Source organism: Hippopotamus amphibius, chromosome 3 (assembly GCF_030028045.1).
Source record: "Hippopotamus amphibius kiboko isolate mHipAmp2 chromosome 3, mHipAmp2.hap2, whole genome shotgun sequence".
In the NCBI taxonomy this organism is placed as follows: Eukaryota; Metazoa; Chordata; class Mammalia; order Artiodactyla; family Hippopotamidae; genus Hippopotamus; species Hippopotamus amphibius.
Window position 1 is genome coordinate 75,127,536 of NC_080188.1, and position 19,564 is coordinate 75,147,099.

Below are 19,564 nucleotides of genomic sequence, written 5' to 3' on the forward strand. Positions count from 1 at the left end.
TTGCTAACAGTACTAAATGGAAGCTCCTTGAAAAAAAATCAAACTACACAAAAAAAATGGAAAATAAAAATATGAAACTGGTCTGACCTTCCCATCCCTATTCCTGGAATGACCACTTAACACTTCCTGTGTGTCTCCTTCCAGATATGCTCTCTAAACATAGTTTGTACGTACAAACAATCATTTCAGGCAAAATGGAATCTACAATTCTGTAACTTGCTTTTTTTGTTTAACAGTTATCATGTGTATTTTTCATATATACAGATTTATATCACTTTTTAAATGTTTGCATCAATTTATTATTGTATAGGTATCTCATAATCTAAATTTAACCATTACTCTGCTGATGAAGTTTAGATTAAAACCTATCTTATTAAAAATAGCATTTTCATTTTGTGAAACCCATATCTTCAACCATTAACATTTTACAGACTTCTGAGATTATATGTCAATTTTGAATTCATAGTCATGACCTTCTTTCCTTAAATGTCAGTTGTGAAATACCTTTTAAGAAAGTTCAGAATAAGAAAGTTCCACTTGACGTTTTCCCCCAGCTTCCTAAGGTAATATAGGGTTAGTAAAATTACAGTGGTGATGTTTCATGATGGAAAGGCAGTTGGCTCAAGAATACAGAAAGTGCTGTCTTCGGCTTATCGGGTCAAGGTAAACTTGAGGATTCAGCAGTGAGAGACCCAAATGCAGTCATCAGAGGTCTTTCTGAACCACTCAAAAGGAATAGGCTTGTCAGTGGGCTGCTTGGGACCTGTATGCTGAGAGTTGAGAGAAGCCTTCACTCAGAGGAAGCTGAGGGAAGCTACAAAGAAGAGGTCTTGAGCTGACTCTTGAAGACTGAGTAGGATCATTGGGTGAGAGAGAGAGAGGGTGTGCTAGACCGAAAACAAAACAGCAAAATGTGCATGTTGGCTGGAGAAGCAAGGCAGGGAAGTATGGTTTTGAAGAGCCTTGTATGCCAGCCTGTGAAGGGAGTTTGGACTACCCTAATAACAACTGTGGACTTCTTTTTTTCTTTCCCTGAGGTCTTTTCATTTAAGTTCACTGGCTCTCCACAATCAATATAATGAGCAGAAAACTCTAAAAGCAACCCATCGAGGCTTTGATGGCTTCACAATGTGTGAAGCGTTATTGCTGATACCAAGAAATTTAAGGAATGGTCTCGGCTTTCAAAGAAAGCTGATGTCTAGTTGGGAAGATAGTTCAGAAGCATTTGGAACATTTGGAAATGTACGTAGTAAAATAACAGATGGTTCCAAACTGTCCCATAGCCATGCAGAAGACTTTTCAGGGCAGTATCTGATGGGGGGGGTTTAATTCTATTTTAAGAAGCAACCTAATTCTGTGTATTGATTGGACCACTAGTTCTCAAGTCTTGGTGGCATATTTGAATCACCTGATGAGCATTTAAAAATACCTATGCTGATGCCAGGGCTGGTGTCCCACACTACAGTGTAGATGGCCTGAGGTGAGACCCCCAGACATCAATTTTTTTTTAAGTAAAGTTCTAGATATTTCTATTCTGGAGTTAGGATTGAGAATCACTGGACCACCCTGACTTCTTCTCTTTGCCCATCCATGTATTGACTATTTCTTCAATAATTAGCTCTTCCAGGGGAAGGGATTAGGGAGTCTTGGAAAGCATACCAAACCTGTGCTAGATCAGTTACACCAGGGAAAGCTCAGAAAACAAGCGTGTGCAGCATTTGCGATGTTTTTCTTTAAAACTGAGCCCATTTGCCACTTAGGCAAATTAGGCATGTTTTGTGAATTTGTTAATAATGTTATTACAGGTTATGGTTTGGGCTAATCTGGATTGAAATTTTTTTCTTCCCACGAGGTAATGGGACTCCATCTGTACTTTCTTGCCAGTGGGTACATACCCATGCCCTGTAGGGTGTGCGATAAACCTGCATTAGAACCTTGCTTCCATGTGACAAGTCTGTCTTCAGTATGACATATACAATTGGCTTAAATACAAAAGTTATTTAAAAGAACAGTTCCTTTAAGAGGAAGTTTAAAAATTCCTCTCATGCTGGACTTCCCTGGCAGTCTAGCGGTTAAGACTCTGCACTTCCACTGCCTGGGGCGCGGGTTCAGTTGCTGGTCAGGGAACTAAGATCCTGCATGCAGCACAGCATGGCCAAAAAAAAAAAAAAAAATCTGTCATATCTGTAGAGTTTTTGCAACAAATGAATGGATGGTTTATGCACTTCTACCTTGCCTGACAAATTCTGGTCAGCCAAATTGCAGATAGGCTGCACAGGTTGCAGGCATGTCAGTATCCCCAGACTGCAGAGAGTGTGAGAACTTCCATATTTTTATCCATGTCTCCTTTGATTGGCATTTTCTGCAGACATTGGCTGAGCACCTCCCTGGGCCTAGGAGAAGAAAGATGAAAGGTGAAAAGACATGGCTCCAGCCCTCAAGAAGCTCACCTGTGGGGATGTCAAACACAGTAACTAGGGAAAAGGGGGATGTGGAGAGCTTGGAGGGGGCCCTGAAATCTGAGCTAAATCCAGAGGGTGGATTATGTGCCAAGGGGCAGCATGTATCAGGGCCAGAGCCAGGACAGGAGCAGACCTGCAAGCATTTCTGATGTGGTTGGAAGGCAGAGAGGCAAGAAGTGAGGCTGGAGAGATGGGGAGAGGCTGGAAGAGCCCCGTGTGCCCTGCCGGAGAGTTTGGCTTTATCCTGCAGACAGTAGGCAGTCACTAAACATAGGGAGTGGGAAAACGGCAGTGCGAGTACTCCAAGCATTATGTGTATTTAGTTTGGCAGTCTGATCGAAATATGTTTTCATTGGGAACCATGGACTCTTCGTGCTGTTCTCTTTTGGTGTCAATATAGAGTAGCCAAAGTTAATCTTGAAACCCTGAGATAGGACACTGGTACCAGAGTATGCTGCTTTTAAGCTGCTTCAAAATGCAGACTGCTGATGAAGTCTTATTACTGTATCATTTATTCAACTGCAGATTGAAGTGACTATTGCATGTAGGAAATGACAACACAGTAAATGTTTGCATAGTTCCTCTCAAGCACACCTGCTCATAATCCAGTAGATAAAATAATTTTCCACGTGCATTTTGTTTAAAATTGCTTTGACTGTTTTTGAGAGTTTCTAGAAAAACATGTCCTTTTCGTCTGTTACTGCTCTGTAGGATTGGTGAGGCAATGAACAGCTTTCTCTGGGGCTACCAAGGCAGCAAGGATAAAAATAGGGCAAACTTTAAGAATCCCAGATATTTTCAGATAACAAAGACTGATTTATGTGGACCCGTTTTGTGCTCAGACAAAACATAGAGAAGCTTTTGTGCTGTGATTAGCAAGGGTGCTGATGTCAGTTCTCTTGTCGAGCACCAAGCTTTATTCTGTGGCTAAATTGTGCTTTGTACCCTAATCCAGAGAACCTTTGTATCTGCCTTATTAAAGTGTGTAGTTTATGTAATTGCTTTTGTTTTCCAGTTTAATCTGTGCCAGATTCAATGAGAGTGACTCATTTGGTGACTGAGACAAACATTCACATTTGGACCATGTTAAAAATAAATAAATAAGTGGCAGGTGCTGCTTGGCTAAATTCTGTGTTTTCATGCTGTAATTTCCTGCTGCAAGGGTTCATCTCTTAGATAATGTCTTCTCGGCCTCTGTAATCGCTAGCCCAATCTGCCGAGTGCCCTGCAATTCATTGCTGCTCATTTCTTGGCTATTTATTTGAGTTTCCAAGGGCCTTTTACATTTTAGCAGTATCATTGCAAGAGAGAAGCAAAGAAATGGATGGGGGAGCCACAGTCAGCTGGATGACAAAGAGTGACACATAAGCGGTAGCAAAGGGACATGTTGCGTTCCTTTCTCTTTTTGTCATTTTCCCAAGGTGTTTTGTATGTGTGTTTTGGTAAAGCTTAGTTATGTTTATTTTATTATGTGTTTGTTCAGTATTGGAGCTCTTTTTTCTCAAGTGGAAGAGGCTTTGAAAGCACGTGCTCTATTCAGGTTGGCCCATATATCTAATCTGATAGTCTCAAAATTTTTACAACTTCATGGTCTTAGGGGAATTCTATTTACTGTAGAAATATTTCTAAGTACCCAGCTCTGGGCTACGCATTGAGTATGTAATGACAAATAAAGCAGATGTGGTCACTATCTCCTTGGACTTTACGGTCTGCTTGGGGAGTTAGATACTAAATAAATAAATACAAAGAAAAATTGGATCACAAAATTACAAAAATCGCTACATAGGTAAGTGATGGATGTCCCTAAAATTATGACCTACTCTACATCAGGGGTGGTTGGGTTGAGGGTGGTCGAGGAAGGGAAGGCCTAAAGATCAAAGTCTGCCTGGTAAAGAGAGGAAAGAACATCCTGGACTTAGGAAACAGCATGTGCAAAGTCCCTGAGGCAGGAGACAGTTTGGCACCCTATAAACCAAATGATTAAAAGGGAGAAATGACAATTGATAAAACTTGAGAGAAAAAAGACTATTAATTATACAAGCACAGCAGTATGGCACTCTTTAGTATTGGGGCATGTAACCCTCTGTACAGTCCTGCAGCCTGAGAGCTTCATTGAAGTGCAGTATAGAAATTGATGCCTATAATACTTAGTCTGAGTCATTGGGGAATGGATGAATTATGTAGTAAGGCATTTTAGAATGATTTCCATGCAAGACAAAGTTTTAAAAAGTCATTTCTGTTTTTAAAGACGGAACCTTCACTATCTGGAGAAATCAGTCACTTACAAAAAAATATGATTCCTTGATGGCCCTGGATAAGTGATGTAATACTGTGTTTTCTTTTCTCTTTACTTCTCTTTTCCTTTTTCAAGCTTATTGCTTGATAGGGAGGTATCGAGCAATAAGGCATAATTTTACTGAGTTGATATTTATTCACTTTGAAATAAATAGATGTCATATATTAAGTGAATAGATTTTTATAATCCAGAATCCAGCGGTGAATTCATGTAAATTAATACTTTATGACTCTTCGGTATTATCTAGAGCATATGTTCAACTCCATCACTGCCTTCTCCTTCTGGACACCAATCATTCACTTTTAACTTTGAGCTGCAGTTGGACTGAGAAGTTAATTTAAAATACTGATGATGTTAAAGAACTACATACATAATATTTTTAGGTCTTTGTGATTTTTCTACTGATCTTCTTATTAAAGGATTGTGTACATTTTTCCATGGAGGAACGCCTGTCCTTTTAGCAATAGTCCAGCATACATTTTAGCAAGGTTGTTATAATCTGAAATATTTGCATATTTGGTAAGTGTTTTCTTCATAATTAGTAAACTCCTTGAGAATAGGCATCATGAATTACCTTCCTGTATTTCTTCCCACAAGTACCTAGCATGGCCTTTACAGTGTAATCAATAACTTATTGACTGGTTATCTCATTGATTTAGATAATATGTCTAAATTTTCTTGGATGGATTCAATTTAAAGAATCTATTAAAATGTTAAATCTAAAGTTATCACCTTACTTAATTCAGTTATTGGTACAGTTGTCCAAGTTATTAAAGACCAAATGAGGGAATTCCTTGGTGGTCCAGTGGTTAGGACTCAGTGCTTTCACTGCTAAGGGCCCGGGTTCAATCCCTGCTCAGGGAACTAAGATTCCACAAGCTGTGCAGCGTGGCCAAAAAACAAAAATGAGCTGGTTTATGCACCACTCGGGCCCCTTAGTTCTTGCTGCTCTGCTTCAGACCATTGTCACAGCTTCTTAGCTGTGATGCCATCAATTAACTACAAGTCAAAATTGACTCGTGTGAATTTATTTAAAAATTTGGTGAAGATGGAGGCTGAAACTGTACACCTGTTGGAGAAGTATATGTGGATTTTAGCTAGTCCTCCTTTCTCTCTCTTTACATGTATTTTTCAGGATAAAATGAAGCAGTTTTTAGTTGATACCACAATGCCTTTTGTGTTACAGATGCCAAGTTCTGCAAAAGAAAAAAATAATAGAGAGACCCTATCATGTCATAGTAGTATTGCTTTCAGTGATTATAAATTTAGTAGATGTCTTAAAAATAGACTGATGTATATGTTAATGAAGAAACAAATAATGTTTTGGGGAAAATTGGCCTATGTTACAGTACCAACATCATGAGCATTCTTAGTTCTTATTAGACTATAGGTAGAGCACTCAGCTCATATACTGCTCTGAAGAAAATGTCTGAAAATGCCAGAAGTGTAAAGCTGTCGTTACCCAAAGTTATCACTAGAAGAAACATACTTTGTCTCGTTATACTTTTCCAGAACTAAAGGACTGAGATGCGACTGGTACTCCATTATGCTCTCCATATGAACAGAAGTGTAAGATGGCCATGAAGAACATTTGATTCCCTTGGGGTTTATAAATTGCCCTGTTTCTCAGTCCTTCCACTTCTTGAGTGTCCCTTTTGGGAGGTCTTACTTTTCTGCTCCATCTGGAGTAGAGAATGTCTCTTAGTAGGTGACTGAGTCTTGCCAACACTGGCCTCTTTTTGATCTGGCTGGCTGCCCGCTGAGGAAGGAGGCTTCATTTTGTCTCCAGGCAGAGGTGTTGGGTTTACAGACTGATGAAGCCGACTGTTTCAGACAATTGTTCTGCTTTTATTATCTGATCAATGTAGAGTTTAAAGAGAGTAATAGTGAAAGAATGTTAGGTTTCTGTAGGTATAATATCAAACTCAAAATTTACCAAACTTGTAGAGGGACTGCATGTTGAGTGTAGGTCCAGGTTGCCAATATATGTTTGTTAGGAAGAGAAGGAGAAAGTTGTTTTTTTTTTAAGTTGTATCGCATTCTTGAGAATACAGATTTTATCCGTAATCCATTTCTTTGTTTACTTTCCAGGTGAGAGACCAGGAAAGCTTGTAAACCATTTTTTCTCCTCCCTCCTCCTTGTCCCCTCCCTCCTCTCTCTCCCCGCCTCAACCAAAAAGAAAGAAAGAAAGAAAGAAAGAAAGAAAGAAAGAAAGAAAGAAAGAAAAAAGAGAGAGAGAGAAATCTATAGCTTAAAATATGGCATGATATTAAGGCATGAGAAAACATTGCTTCAAAACAATGCTGTAACAAAAATTGTGGTAAGATACACATAACATAAAATTTACGACTTTAACCATTTTTAAGTGTATAGTTCAATAGCATTAAGTACTTTCACATTGTTGTTCGAAACCATCCCTACCATTTATCTCCAGAACATTTTCATCTTCTCAGACTGAAACTCTACTCATTAAATACTAACTCCCCGTCCCTCCTACCCCCCACCAACCCTAGGCAAGCACCGATTTTGCTTTCTCTTTCTATGAATTTGATTACTGTAGGTACCTCATATGAATGGAATCATACAAAATTTGTCCTTTTGTGACTGGCTTATGTCACTTAGCATTAATGTCTCAAGGTTCATCCAAGTTGTAGATTGTGCCAGAATTTTCTTCCCTTTTAAGGCTAAATAATATTTCATTTTATATATCCATATATATATATATCACATTTCATTTATCTCTTCATTCTTCAGTGGACACTTGGGTTGCTTCTACTTTTTGTCTCCTGTGAGTAATGCTGCTATGAACATGGGTATACAGATATCTTTCTGAGACCCTGCTTTCAATACTTTTGGGTTGTGTACCCACACTGGAATTTTTTGAAGGACTGCTATACTGTTTTCCACAGTAGTCACACCATTTCGCATTTCCACCAGCAGTGGTTCCAATTTCTTCATATCCTGGCCCACACTTGTTATTTTCTGCCTTTTTGATAGTAGCCATTCTAATGTGTGTGAAGTGGTATCTCATTATGGTTTTGATGTACGTTTCTCTACTGATAGTGATGGTGAACATCTTTTGTGCATATTGGTCATTTGTATATCTTTCTTGGGAAGTCTATTCAAGTCCTTTGCCCATTATTTAATTGGGTTGTTTATTTTTGTTGTTGTCACTGAGTTGTAGGAGTTTTCTATGTATTCTGGACATTAATCTCTTATCAGACATGTGATTTGCAAATATTTTCTCTCATTCTGTGAGTTGCCTTTTTACCCTTTGATCATGCCCTTCAAAATTTTTTTAAAGTTTTAAGTTTTGATGAAATCCAGTTTACCTGTTTTTTTTTTTGTTTGTTTCCTGTGCTCTTAGTGTCATATTCAAGAAATCACTGGCAAATCTAATATCATGAATCTTTCCCTATATGTTTTTCTAAGAGTTTTATAGTTTTAGATCTTACGTTTAGGTCTTTGATCCATTTTGAGTTAATTTTTGTATAATGTAAGGTGAGGGTCTAACTTTATTCTTTTACACATGGATATCCAGTTTTCACAGCACCATTTGCTTTTTTATATTTAGTAAAAATGAAATCTTCCTTGGTTTGTTTACTTGATATTACATATCAATGTAATATCTTCTAATATCTATCAATCAGTGTCTTCTAATATTTTATCGCAAGATGTAGAAAATAATAAATGTGCATACACACATTATTAAGTTAATTGAGGCATCAGTAAACTTTGCTAGAATGGTAGATTATTCTTTGGAAACAAAACATTGTATGTGACTTTCTCTAGTCAATGCATTTGTAAAATTGGTTTGACAGACATGCGTATTCTTGAAAAATTGCTCTCAAATTAACACTTGGTGGATATTTTTGTTTTGTTCCTAGGCATGGAAGAGGAGATGGTTTGTGTTACGCAGCGGCCGTTTAACTGGAGATCCAGATGTCTTGGAATATTACAAAAATGATCACGCCAAGAAGCCTATCCGTATTATCGATTTAAATTTATGTCAACAAGTCGACGCTGGATTGACATTTAACAAAAAAGAGTTTGAAAACAGCTACATATTTGATATCAACACCATTGACCGGATTTTCTACTTGGTAGCAGACAGTGAGGAGGAGATGAATAAGTGGGTTCGTTGTATTTGTGACATCTGTGGGTTTAATCCTACAGAAGAAGGTAAGTTCAAGATTCTGTGATTCAACCTGAGTTCTCCTTTATTACTATATTTTAAAAATTGTTATAAAATTCTTTGTTATTTCAGGTACACAGTATTTTTTTTTAATAATAGTAACAACATTTAGAAGAAACAAACCTTTTAATCAATTTAGGGAGAAACTTTTTATAAATTTTAGAAAGAGAGACTACCATTTTGGGCAGTGTCTAAATAATGTCCTGAAGAAGATGGCAAGAAGACATACTTATTTAGGAGCATTTCTTGAGTTCCTATATAAATATTAAGTTGAACCTTATAACACTGCTGATACTTGACTATTTTAACCTATTAAAAATAGCGTTTTCACGTTGCTCAGCTTGATTCTTTAAGAGGTTTTTTTTTTTTTGAATTGATGTATAGTTGCTGTACAATAGTATCTAAGTTACAGGTCTACAATGTAGTGATTCACAATTTGTAAAGGTTATACTCCATTTATAGTTATTATAAAATATTGGCTGTACTCCCTGTATCGTCCAGTATATCCTTATAGCTTATTTTATACTTAATAGTTTGTACCTCTTAATCCCCTACTCCTATATCGCCCCTCCCCCTTCCCTCTCTCCACTGGTGACCACTAGTTTGTTCTCTGTTTCTGTGAGTCTGATGCTTTTTCGTTATATCCACTAGTTTGTTGTAATTTTTAGATTCCATATGTAAGTGATGGCATACAGTAGTTGTCTTTCTCTGGCTGACGTATTTCACTTAGCATAATACCCTCCAGGTCTATTCATGTTGCTGCAAGTGGCAAAATTACTTTTCTGGTGGCTGAGTGGGATTCCCTTGTATATATATACCACATCTTCCTTATCCACTCATCTGTGATGGACACAGGAGTTATTTTTTGAACTCTGTTGGATTATGAAGCTATGAAATGACCAAGACAACTACCAGTACCTATGAAAAGCAAGTGAAACTCAGTCACAAAATATGATAGAAAAGTAACAAGCATATGAGTTTACTTTACATAGGTATCCTAAAGAGCATGGAGGAAGAGAGGGCTCTTTGAAAAAGAGGTAGTGAAGAAAAGCTTCTTGGAGCTACAGTTGTGAACTGTAGGCTTTTGAAGGAAGTAGTATTCTATCTACGTAAATGAAAGGAGAGATGCAGAACCTGCAGGCTTAGGGCTAGGGAAGGACCCAGAGGTAGAGTAGACTCCTCCCCGGTTAGAGCAGAGGGCTATGAAGGATAAAGGCAAGACTTGCTCGAGGATCTGAGATTTGGGTGCCTTTCCTGGGGAGAGCTGAGGGATTAAAGGCCTCAAGGAGAATTTTACAAGTGGAAATAATTCCTCTTTGGGTGCTTTTATATAGCTGTCGTGACCTTTTATATTCCCTGTCTACGTCTCTACTTCTCTTCCTTTTTAAACAAACCCTAAGAACCCACCTAGGGGACGCCAATACTAATTTGCAAAGCCAAGAATCAGAAATAAAGGCGACCTTATTAAATAGGGTCTTTGACCCCGTTGTCTTCATGGTTATACTCACATTGACAAGCGTGCATTTCCAAATATCTATATTTAGGAGTGCTGGAGATTCAGTGAGGCTGGAAAAACTGTGTTAACAGTCAACATCAAGAGTTGGATTGAAGTGAAACAGGCATCATCTCTAATTAGCTCAGGTCAGCATGCTGTTTCCTCTCTGGCCAGGCAGCCCCCAGAGGAAGGCTTCCAGGGCTGGGATTGGCCCAGTGGGCTGGGGGAAACCCCTTGCTGAGGGACTCCAGAATGCTCCAGGGAAAACAGCCCTGAGAAAGGGGAAGGAGGCGTCTGATTCAGACAGGAGGCTGATGACCTAGAGCTCTTCAACAGAGTTCTGCTGATGAAAAAGCCTCAAGAAATTGTTGCACATGTGGAATTAAAGCTTCAATTGTTTTTGTAAGGTTACTAAATATGTTCACATTTTAAGTGGGCCTGTGGGTATTATTTCAAACTCCAATTAAATTCCTTTCCCTTCTTGTTTGCCTACGTGATCTGTATTTGAGTGCAGTGGAGGATTTTTCAAAGTCACAAATGAGATGACTCTCTTTTTAATGGTTATTTTACAGCCACTCAGTCATGATAATGACTGAGTTTAGACATCACATTCGTTTCCTTGTGTGATGGATTTTCAGCTAAAATAATTTAAGTAGTTGTGTAATCTTTGTGTTGATGTTTATTCTTTTGCCTGCTACCTTTTCAATTTAGAATTCGTTTGGGGGGATGTAAAGGCAGACTTCTGTCTCCATTGGTTGCCTGTGCAGATTCAGCAGATCTGAAAGACTACAGTAGGTGTTCTTCTGTCTCTCTTTTCTTGATAATTCTCCTATTCAGCAAAGGATGTGAGATGCCCTCTTAGTGCATTCTTCAGTTAAGGAATGTGAGTGTGTAATTTTTGGAAGCACTTTTAGCGGTAAAGTTGAGAACCCCCAAAATGAGAATTTGTAATGCTGAGGTGTCCCAGATTAGCTCTGCAAGTTTTAAGGCATGGAGTCTGGTCCATTTGTCCACCTTAGAATTATTCTTATCATCTGGGAGCTTGGCAAACACCCAGTCACCTCTGGGCAGTAGATAAGTTTTGTCTGCTTTAGAAAATTGATTCACTAATCTATCCAATTATTTGAGTTTACCAGCACTCTCTTAGGCTTTGGGCATTCATTCAACCAATATGTATTAGGTGACTAGTTAGGGAGACAGATGGGAAGTATTACAGACAGAGAACTGAGCATCTAGTGAGAGACGATTCATACCCAAAATAATTCATTACAGTTGATTAGTACAAGTTATACACATATGTATGTACATGTATGTGCCTGTGTTTGTATTTATTCATATAAATCGCACTTTAACATATATTAAAGTATTAATATATAATGGTAAGGTGTAATTACATATGTTACAATATGATACTGTGGGAGTGTGTAAATACAGTTCTTGCCCTCATAGAGCTTAAGTCACTCTAGTAGGAGAGACAGGCAAATAATCTAGGCATTATAATACCTGTTGTTAGGTGCTCTGCTAAAGAAAAAAGAAAAACATAGATAGCAGCTGATTTCGTCTCAGGAGGATCAGGAAAAGCCTAGGTAGTTTTAAGTGGCTGTGTGACTATAGCTGATACCGTACTGAGAACTTGATTTTTGTCCTTAGTGGAACATCTTCATTGGCATTAATAGTCAGAATCGGTTACAATGCCTGTTTTCACTTCATAAACTTACTAGTATAGGGAGGGGGAAGGGTTTTTTTTTTAATATTTATTTATTATTTGGTTGTGCTGGGTCTTAGTTGTGGCACGTGGGCTCCTTAGTTGCAGCATGCATGTGGGATCTAGTTCCCTGACCAGGGATCGAAACTGGGCCCCCTGCTTTGGGAGCACGGAGTCCTACCCACTGGATGACCAGGGAAGTCCCAGGAGGGGGATCTTTCAAAACTTGAAAGCTACCTTTTCAGTGGCAAAACTCCCAAATACTTATAAAAACAGATTAGAAGTATATTTGCCTTGAGTGAAGCTCTCAGTTGTGAACTTGTAATCTTCACAGTATCCATAAAAGGGGAGGTTGTAAGGAAATTAATCATATGATTAATCAAATTTGATGTATATAAGCTGTGTTGGTTACCAAGGATAGCTATGCTAATCACAAATCATTTTTATCTGTTCATTAAAACAAGCGCCTAAGGACTTCAATTCGCCAATACTTTTAAATTTAGTTCCTGGGCTATATCTAAATGCAACTGTGCTTATTTTTTCAACTCTACAATTCAGACTTTTTTTCCAAGTTAATCCTGGCCATCTCCCAAACAGCCACAGTTAGAAATGTCTTACTAGACTGTGTTGGAGGCTTGAGTTTCTTGGAATAAATCAGTGAAAGATGAGCAGCCTTTCATTGTGTAGTATCAAGGAGCCACAAATATTTTATTTTGCTCTGTAATTTTGGTTTTTGATGCACAGTAGCAAAACTGCTAAAAGGCTTTAAAGCCACCCATTGTATTTCCCTGTTCATTTGTAGTAGCTGACTTTGCTAGATGCCTTTTTAAAAATCCCACATATTTAAAGATTTGTATCAAATTCTAAACCACAGAGAACTGCTATTATCCTTTGTGATCACATTATATGGTTTAATATGACAAGGTAAATATCAAAATGTCTTTGTTCTTCCATTACCTTTACCACCTACTTTCTATTCTCCTGCTTCCTCCACTCACAAAATAATAGGTGCCTTTGTCTTTACCTAGATGGATCCCCTGAGCCCTGTGCTCTTCCCTTTTCAGACACCCGAATGTGCTCCCCACTCCTGGCTTAAAACTAAGAACACAAAATGACTTTTCACTGTACCTAGTTTCAGCGTAGACGTGGGAAGAAATAGACTATGCTTGGTATTACAGTCAGAGAACATAACTATCCCCAGTCCCTAGGAGAATAACTAATTTTCTCCTGAAAACAAAAGGAGAGGGGAAAAATCTGACCTGTGTTTTGATTCCAGGAACCTCTCAAAATATCGTTACCATGTTATTTCCGCTGCCCCAGGTGACCATTGCTATTATTGAATACTCAGAATGCTGGCAGGCTGAATCTGTTTTTCAGTTCTAGCTCATTGCACTGTGTGTGGTTCCTATGAATGCTTTTATTTAGTAGACTTGAGACCAAGAAACTAATTTCTTTTGTTTTTCTTGGAAATGTGCAGGTTTATTTTTGTTTCTACACCGAGGTGGAAGCTGAAAAATCTGCTAAGCAAGTGCCGGGAAACTCAGGCTTAGGGCTGAGCACAGCTAACTAACTTGGCGCAGAGGCTTCTGGTCTCATTTCAGGTGCAAGTTTAGAAAGTTGCCTCTTCATCAGTTGAGTTGTTTTTCTCAAAATGCCCAGATAATACTGGCTTTACAAAGAAAAAGTGTGATTCTCTGATATTCTTTCTTTTAGAAAAGTAGGTAAACTAACCTGTGAGAATATACACACGCTCCCATTCCTGCAAAGCAGTGCTTCTTAATTAGGGAACTTGTATTTCTTTTTTTTACTTTTTCATTCAGGTGTAACTTACTACTGTGAAAGGCACAGCTCTAAAGTGTACAGTTCAATATAGCTTTATATATCCATTCTGTATCTGTACATGGAAATAGAAATCTGTGAAACTGCCACTCAGATCAAGAAATGGAACATTTCCAGTCCCCTAGAAGGTTTTCTCATGCTTCGTCCCAGTAAAAACCCAGAAAAAGCTTCAAAAGTAACCATTATTTTGCTTCTATCAGCGTAGGTTAGTTTTGCTCATACTTGAATGTTATACGAATAAGACACTGAGCCTGGCTTCTTTTTTCCGATAGTAAGTCTATAAGATCCATCCATGTAGCATGTCACAGGAGTTCAGCATCCTCCACAGCATTCCATTGCGTGATTATATCATAAATTATTGATCTCTTCAAATGTTGATAGACATTATTGGCTTGTTTCCAGTTTTTAGTTAATACAGATAAAGCTGCTGTGAACATTCATACATGTGTCCTTTGATGGACACGTACATTTTGCTTCTTGGAGTATATACCCATGAGTAAAATTGCTGCAATTTATCATAGGATGTATATTTTGAGTGTTAGTAGATTTAGTAGCTTTAGTTTTCCAAAGTTACTGTACCGATTGCTTTCCTGCCAGCATCATATAAACTTTGTAGTCACTCTACATTACCAACATTTGGTGTTATGGGTCATTAATTTTAGCCATTCTAGCAATTGTGTAGTAGTACCTCATTGTGGTTTTTATTTGTATTTTCTGAAGGACCAATTCGACCAGAGTCTATTTGTTCTGTTTTGTCTTCTTTTTGTTTTATCACACATTTCCAAGCTACTGCTCCTAAGGTCTTGATTCATTGAGTCTCCTGAGGTGAGGCCCAGGCATCTAGATTTCTCAAATACCTTGCAAGTGATTCTGATGCCAAGATGCCATGACACCTCTGGATAAGAATTAAGGCATTTGTCACCACTAAGCGTTTGTTTTTAAAGTCTCCAAGAGTGTTTTTACACTCTGTTACGGAGATGGTCATGACAAATAAGAAGATAAAAAATTTTCAACTTGAGGCACATTAAATAGATTGGGCTCTGATGAAAGGTCTTCAGTATCTAATTAAATAATTTGGAGACATTTCAGGTTGCTTCACTGAAGGTTGCAGCTACTGCTATTTCTTGTTTGAATCCATTTGTTAGATTTACCTTTATAAAATGTTCTTGCATAAAGAAGGATGTGTTTCAAAGTGAGAAGATGGCCATTTTAGCATTAATAATAATGCATATTCTTTGTGGACTTTCACTTGCTAGGTTAATTAGACATCGATCTATTTGAAACGCTTCTCTTTAGAGAAAAAAAAATCTACAACAGACCTGGTAAATCAGGAATCAGCAGAACTAGAGCAACCTTGACCTATTTACCTTTACCTTTAATTGTGAACATAAAGGGAAAACTTTTGCAATAGCAACAAACGAATGTTCTGTCAGCAAACGTAGCCCATCTTGGGAGGAAAAGCTCTCATCTGGTTTCCTGACAGGAAGCGAGCAACACCAGTTTTATCGCCACGTGCTCAGGTGGGATATGTCAGTAGTTACAAAATCAGAGGACCTTAGCACATCAGCTTTGAAATATTCTACCTTCCCCATAGTAAAGAGTAGGATTTGCTTCCCTGGCTTAAGCACTTGTGCCATTTGGTTAAAGAAATATATTATTTTGAATATTTCAAGGCATGATCTGTGCACCCCAGTTTCTGCGAGGGACACTAACTCCAGGGTGTTATGGTTCTCAATGGGATAACACTGTGCATTAAGGTAGAGATGGTGTGAACCCGTCTATTGCTTGTGGTTCTCCTCACAGAACGATCTAGTCCTCTTCACTGAAAACTCACCAAGGCTTTCCTTAGCAGTACTTACTGCCTTTCTAAGTAAAATGTAGCTAAGAGTTTGCTGCAGCAGCTTATTAGGCCTTTAGTAGATGCTAATTAATCCTCTTCATGCCCTCCAACAGGAAATAATTTTACACACAGAAGCACACCCTATGCTGATGTTTGGTTCTCAGAAACTTGATACCAGCATTACTTAGAAAGAGCAGTAAGTCAGAAACCCAAGTGAGGCAGAAAGTAATAAACATGGTCTGCTCAACTACTTGAAGATGCGAATGGGGGCTAGTCCCATGTCTTTATAAGTTCAAAGAGAAGCTTGTTCTTTCGGACCAGTTGGTTAACTTCGGCTAGAAATTTTATGTTAAGGAATATTTAGACACCATTTAATGCCATGCTGGCATTAAAATATGAAGAGTTGAGTGTAAAGTCAAATAACCATGAATAAAATCATCCCAAACACTAAAACTTTGAAGATGGTGCATTATCTGAGCCCAAAGTGGTAAAGCGGTGTCCCCTTCCCTTTTAAAGTCCTTTGTATGCCATGTTGTTTGGAACAGTTGGGCTTGAAGGTCTTTTCTTCCATGAGCTTGCTAGTGAACATAATAGAAGTTTCTCTCTAGTTCTTGCCTTTTAGAAGTATTCATAAGTCTTCCCATATTGTGAACAAGATTTTTTTTTTAAAAGGAACCTGTGAATCCCAGTCCTTTTTTCAGAAAATTGAGAGGCTCTTGCAGCTATAAAAGAAGAAAACACTTGCATCATTCACAGGTGGCAGATATGGAAGGTTAAAAATGAGATAGACCCATTGTGTTGATAAAAGAAGGCCAGACAAAAGTGATTGCTTGGCTGTGTGATTTTTTCCCACTTAAGATGAATCACTCAGTTCATTTAGTGTACAGCCATCCAGTTTAGAAAAAATATTAAGGGAAAGTGGATCTATAAAAACAACCACCTGGAAAAGTTATTTTAGGAGTTACAGTGGAAATCTAGAATGCATACGGTTTTATACAGCAGTGTTTTCCCAGTGTTTAGTTTGATTTTGTTTGGTCAGAACGAAACATTGAACTGGACTGTACAATTTTACCATGTCTCTGTGGTAGAACAAAGAAGTATATAAAATAGACTTGTGAATAAACCCTGCAGGATACATAGGATACAGCAACCACCTTCTGATCCCTCTGCTTTTTTTTCCTCCTCAATGTTGTATATATTTTTCTTAAGCTCTTTAAAGGGTAAATAATTTTCACAGTTCTCTGAAGTTTAACACTCCACAGGATTTACTCTGAGTCACTGATTAATTTTTGGCATTTTAAATCCCCTTAAATAAATCTGTTTATATTTGTTTCAAAATCAAAACAGTAAAATGGTTCATAGGGTATGTTATAAACACTGTTTATAACCAGCGTCAATTAGACATGATGAGGTACTTATGAGTTCCTGTGAAATTATGCCATTATCTTGTATAAATGTTGAAAATTTTTTAATTTTTTTCATCATCTGTCCTGGCGTTTCATAAATAAGAAAGAATGAATTAATTAATTTCTGTCATAAAGTGTTAGCTTTTGTTAGATGAGCTTGTGTGAAGACTTGACATTGCGTGCAGCATAACAAAGATAGAATATTAGAAATTAGCTCAGCTTCTACTTAGCTCAGGCCAAAGTCTCCAACTGAAAGAAAATTTCATGCTCGGTTAGCATCTAGCAGGACTCACAGATTTCTGGAGAGCAAATTCCAAACTGTACTTGCAGGTGAAGGGGTCTTGCAGATTAGGGAGGGCTCCTTGCTTTCACGTCTTCCAACCTGGCATCAAGTACTAAGTGAGTTTCTGTTGGGAGAATGGAACATTTTTAAGCATCTGCCTCAGGAATTCTGATCCTTTTTGTTTGCTTTGGGGACCCACAATGAAAGATAAACTAAAGATAGCCATACCTCATGGGTTATTACTCACATTTTACCATTAAGATATGAGCTACTCTGCCTAGGAAGAAGAGTTTTGAAATGAGCTATGTAAACTTGGCTGTGGTGCGTATATGGATGTTAATATTGAATACACAAAGACCTCATCAAAAACACGTGGACTGGGCTTCCCTGGTGGTGCAGTGGTTAAGAATCCACCTGCCAGTGCAGGGGACACGGGTTCGATCCCTGCTCCAGGAAGATCCCACATGCTGAGGAGCAACTAAGCCCGTGCGCCACAACTATTGAGCCTGTGCTTTAGAGCCCGTGAGCCATAACTGTTGAGCCCATGTGCTGCAACCACTGAAGCCCACACACCTAGAGCCCATGTTCCACAACAAGAGAAGCCACAGCAATGAGGAGCCCACGCACCACAAAGAAGAGTAGCCCCCACTCACCGCAACTAAAGAAAGCCCACGCACAGCAAAAAAGACCCAACACGGCCAATAAAATTAATTAATTAATTAAAAAACAAAAACAAAAAAACAAAACGCGTGGACTTATTCCGTAGACTCTAGAGAAAAGAAAACTGACGTAACTCTTCCCTGGGGAATCGACAGGCCAAATGACCTGCCTTTTGTTCTATTCCGTAGAACATGTTACTAGCATCTTTAGGTAATGTTTTGTTGTGAAAGTCTCAGTTTCAACCCAACCTTTTCTGTTCTAATATAAGCAGACAATAAGCAGATTTGTTTGTTCAAATATGAGCATTTACCTTTTTTTCTGGATTTATAGCCCTGTATTCCTGACCAGACTAACAGAGAATTTTTCTTCTGGGCCCTTAAAAATTTCCTTGGTTGTGTCAGTGATTACAGTGAGATTTTATTTCTAGGCTTTCAACTTGTTTTCTAATTACTTCATTCTACACAATTTAGCTATTTTCATATGTCTTCTCAGAATGTAGCTAAGTGCTTAATAAATTACTTCTTTACCTGCCGACGCCTTTTACATGAAAATACTACAGAATGCCAATAAATGGCACATGAGGCTGTGAGCTGAGGGAAGAGGTGATGCCTTAAAGAAAAGTTCTTTCCTTACATGTGAATCCTGGAGTTAGACATATTTTTCCCCTGTTGGCTGAGAAGTAGAAAGGAAAGAATGAACAGCAAAGTAAACATGGGATAAAGCACTGGTGCTGGTAAACACAGCACCATGGGCCTGTAGGTACCATGTAATAAAACGGGTCTCCTTGGAAGGTTGGCTTTGCTTAGAAAGTGCTTTATTTTCATGGAAAAAACTCCGCCGCTGCTTGAGCTAACATCTGCATTCCCAGTAGCCTCAAAACCAAAGAGCGTTCAAGGCAACGTTAACCTTGGCTTTTTTAGAGCCTCTGGAAGAAAGAGCCCTACCCTTCAGATCTCTTTGACAAGAACCAGTAATTTTCTGTGTCAGTGGTGCTGTTTATGTAGTGCGTATTTTAACGTACATTGTCCTGGTTTATCCTGTTTCCTTGTGTTTCAACAATTTATCCCCAAACTTTCAAGTAGCTGTGTTGAAGAAACAGTTCTTAAAATGGGATGGGCAGTGATGGTGACACTTGGATGTTGCAGATCCTGTGAAGCCACCTGGCAGCTCCGTGCAAGCACCAGCTGATTTACCATCGGCGATAAATACGGCACCACCGTCCACCCAGGTGGATGCCTCCTCTGCTGCTGCACCGCCTCCGTATCAGCTAATTAGCCTTCCACCACACCTGGAAACCCTTGGCATCCAGGAGGATCCTCAAGACTACCTCTTGCTAATCAACTGTCAAAGCAAGAAGCCTGAACCCACCAGGTAAACCACAT

General features: G+C 38.5%; 1 protein-coding gene across 16 annotated transcripts in view; it reads left to right on the top strand.

Annotated features, from left to right (window-relative positions):
* GAB1 (GRB2 associated binding protein 1) overlaps nucleotides 1–19,564 on the top strand; it is a 122,037-nt gene that overhangs the window by 75,751 nt on the left and 26,722 nt on the right. For 10 of the 16 annotated variants that reach the window (XM_057725792.1, XM_057725786.1, XM_057725788.1 and 7 more), the window contains 2 exons: nucleotides 8,647–8,941; nucleotides 19,328–19,553. In XM_057725792.1, the coding sequence (XP_057581775.1) occupies nucleotides 8,884–8,941; nucleotides 19,328–19,553 (284 nt within the window). In that variant the 5' untranslated portion in view covers nucleotides 8,647–8,883. Of the gene's footprint in view, nucleotides 1–6,849; nucleotides 7,080–8,646; nucleotides 8,942–19,327; nucleotides 19,554–19,564 lie in introns of all 16 variants that reach the window. The other 6 variants (XM_057725781.1, XM_057725780.1, XM_057725779.1 and 3 more) reach the window with 1 other exon arrangement.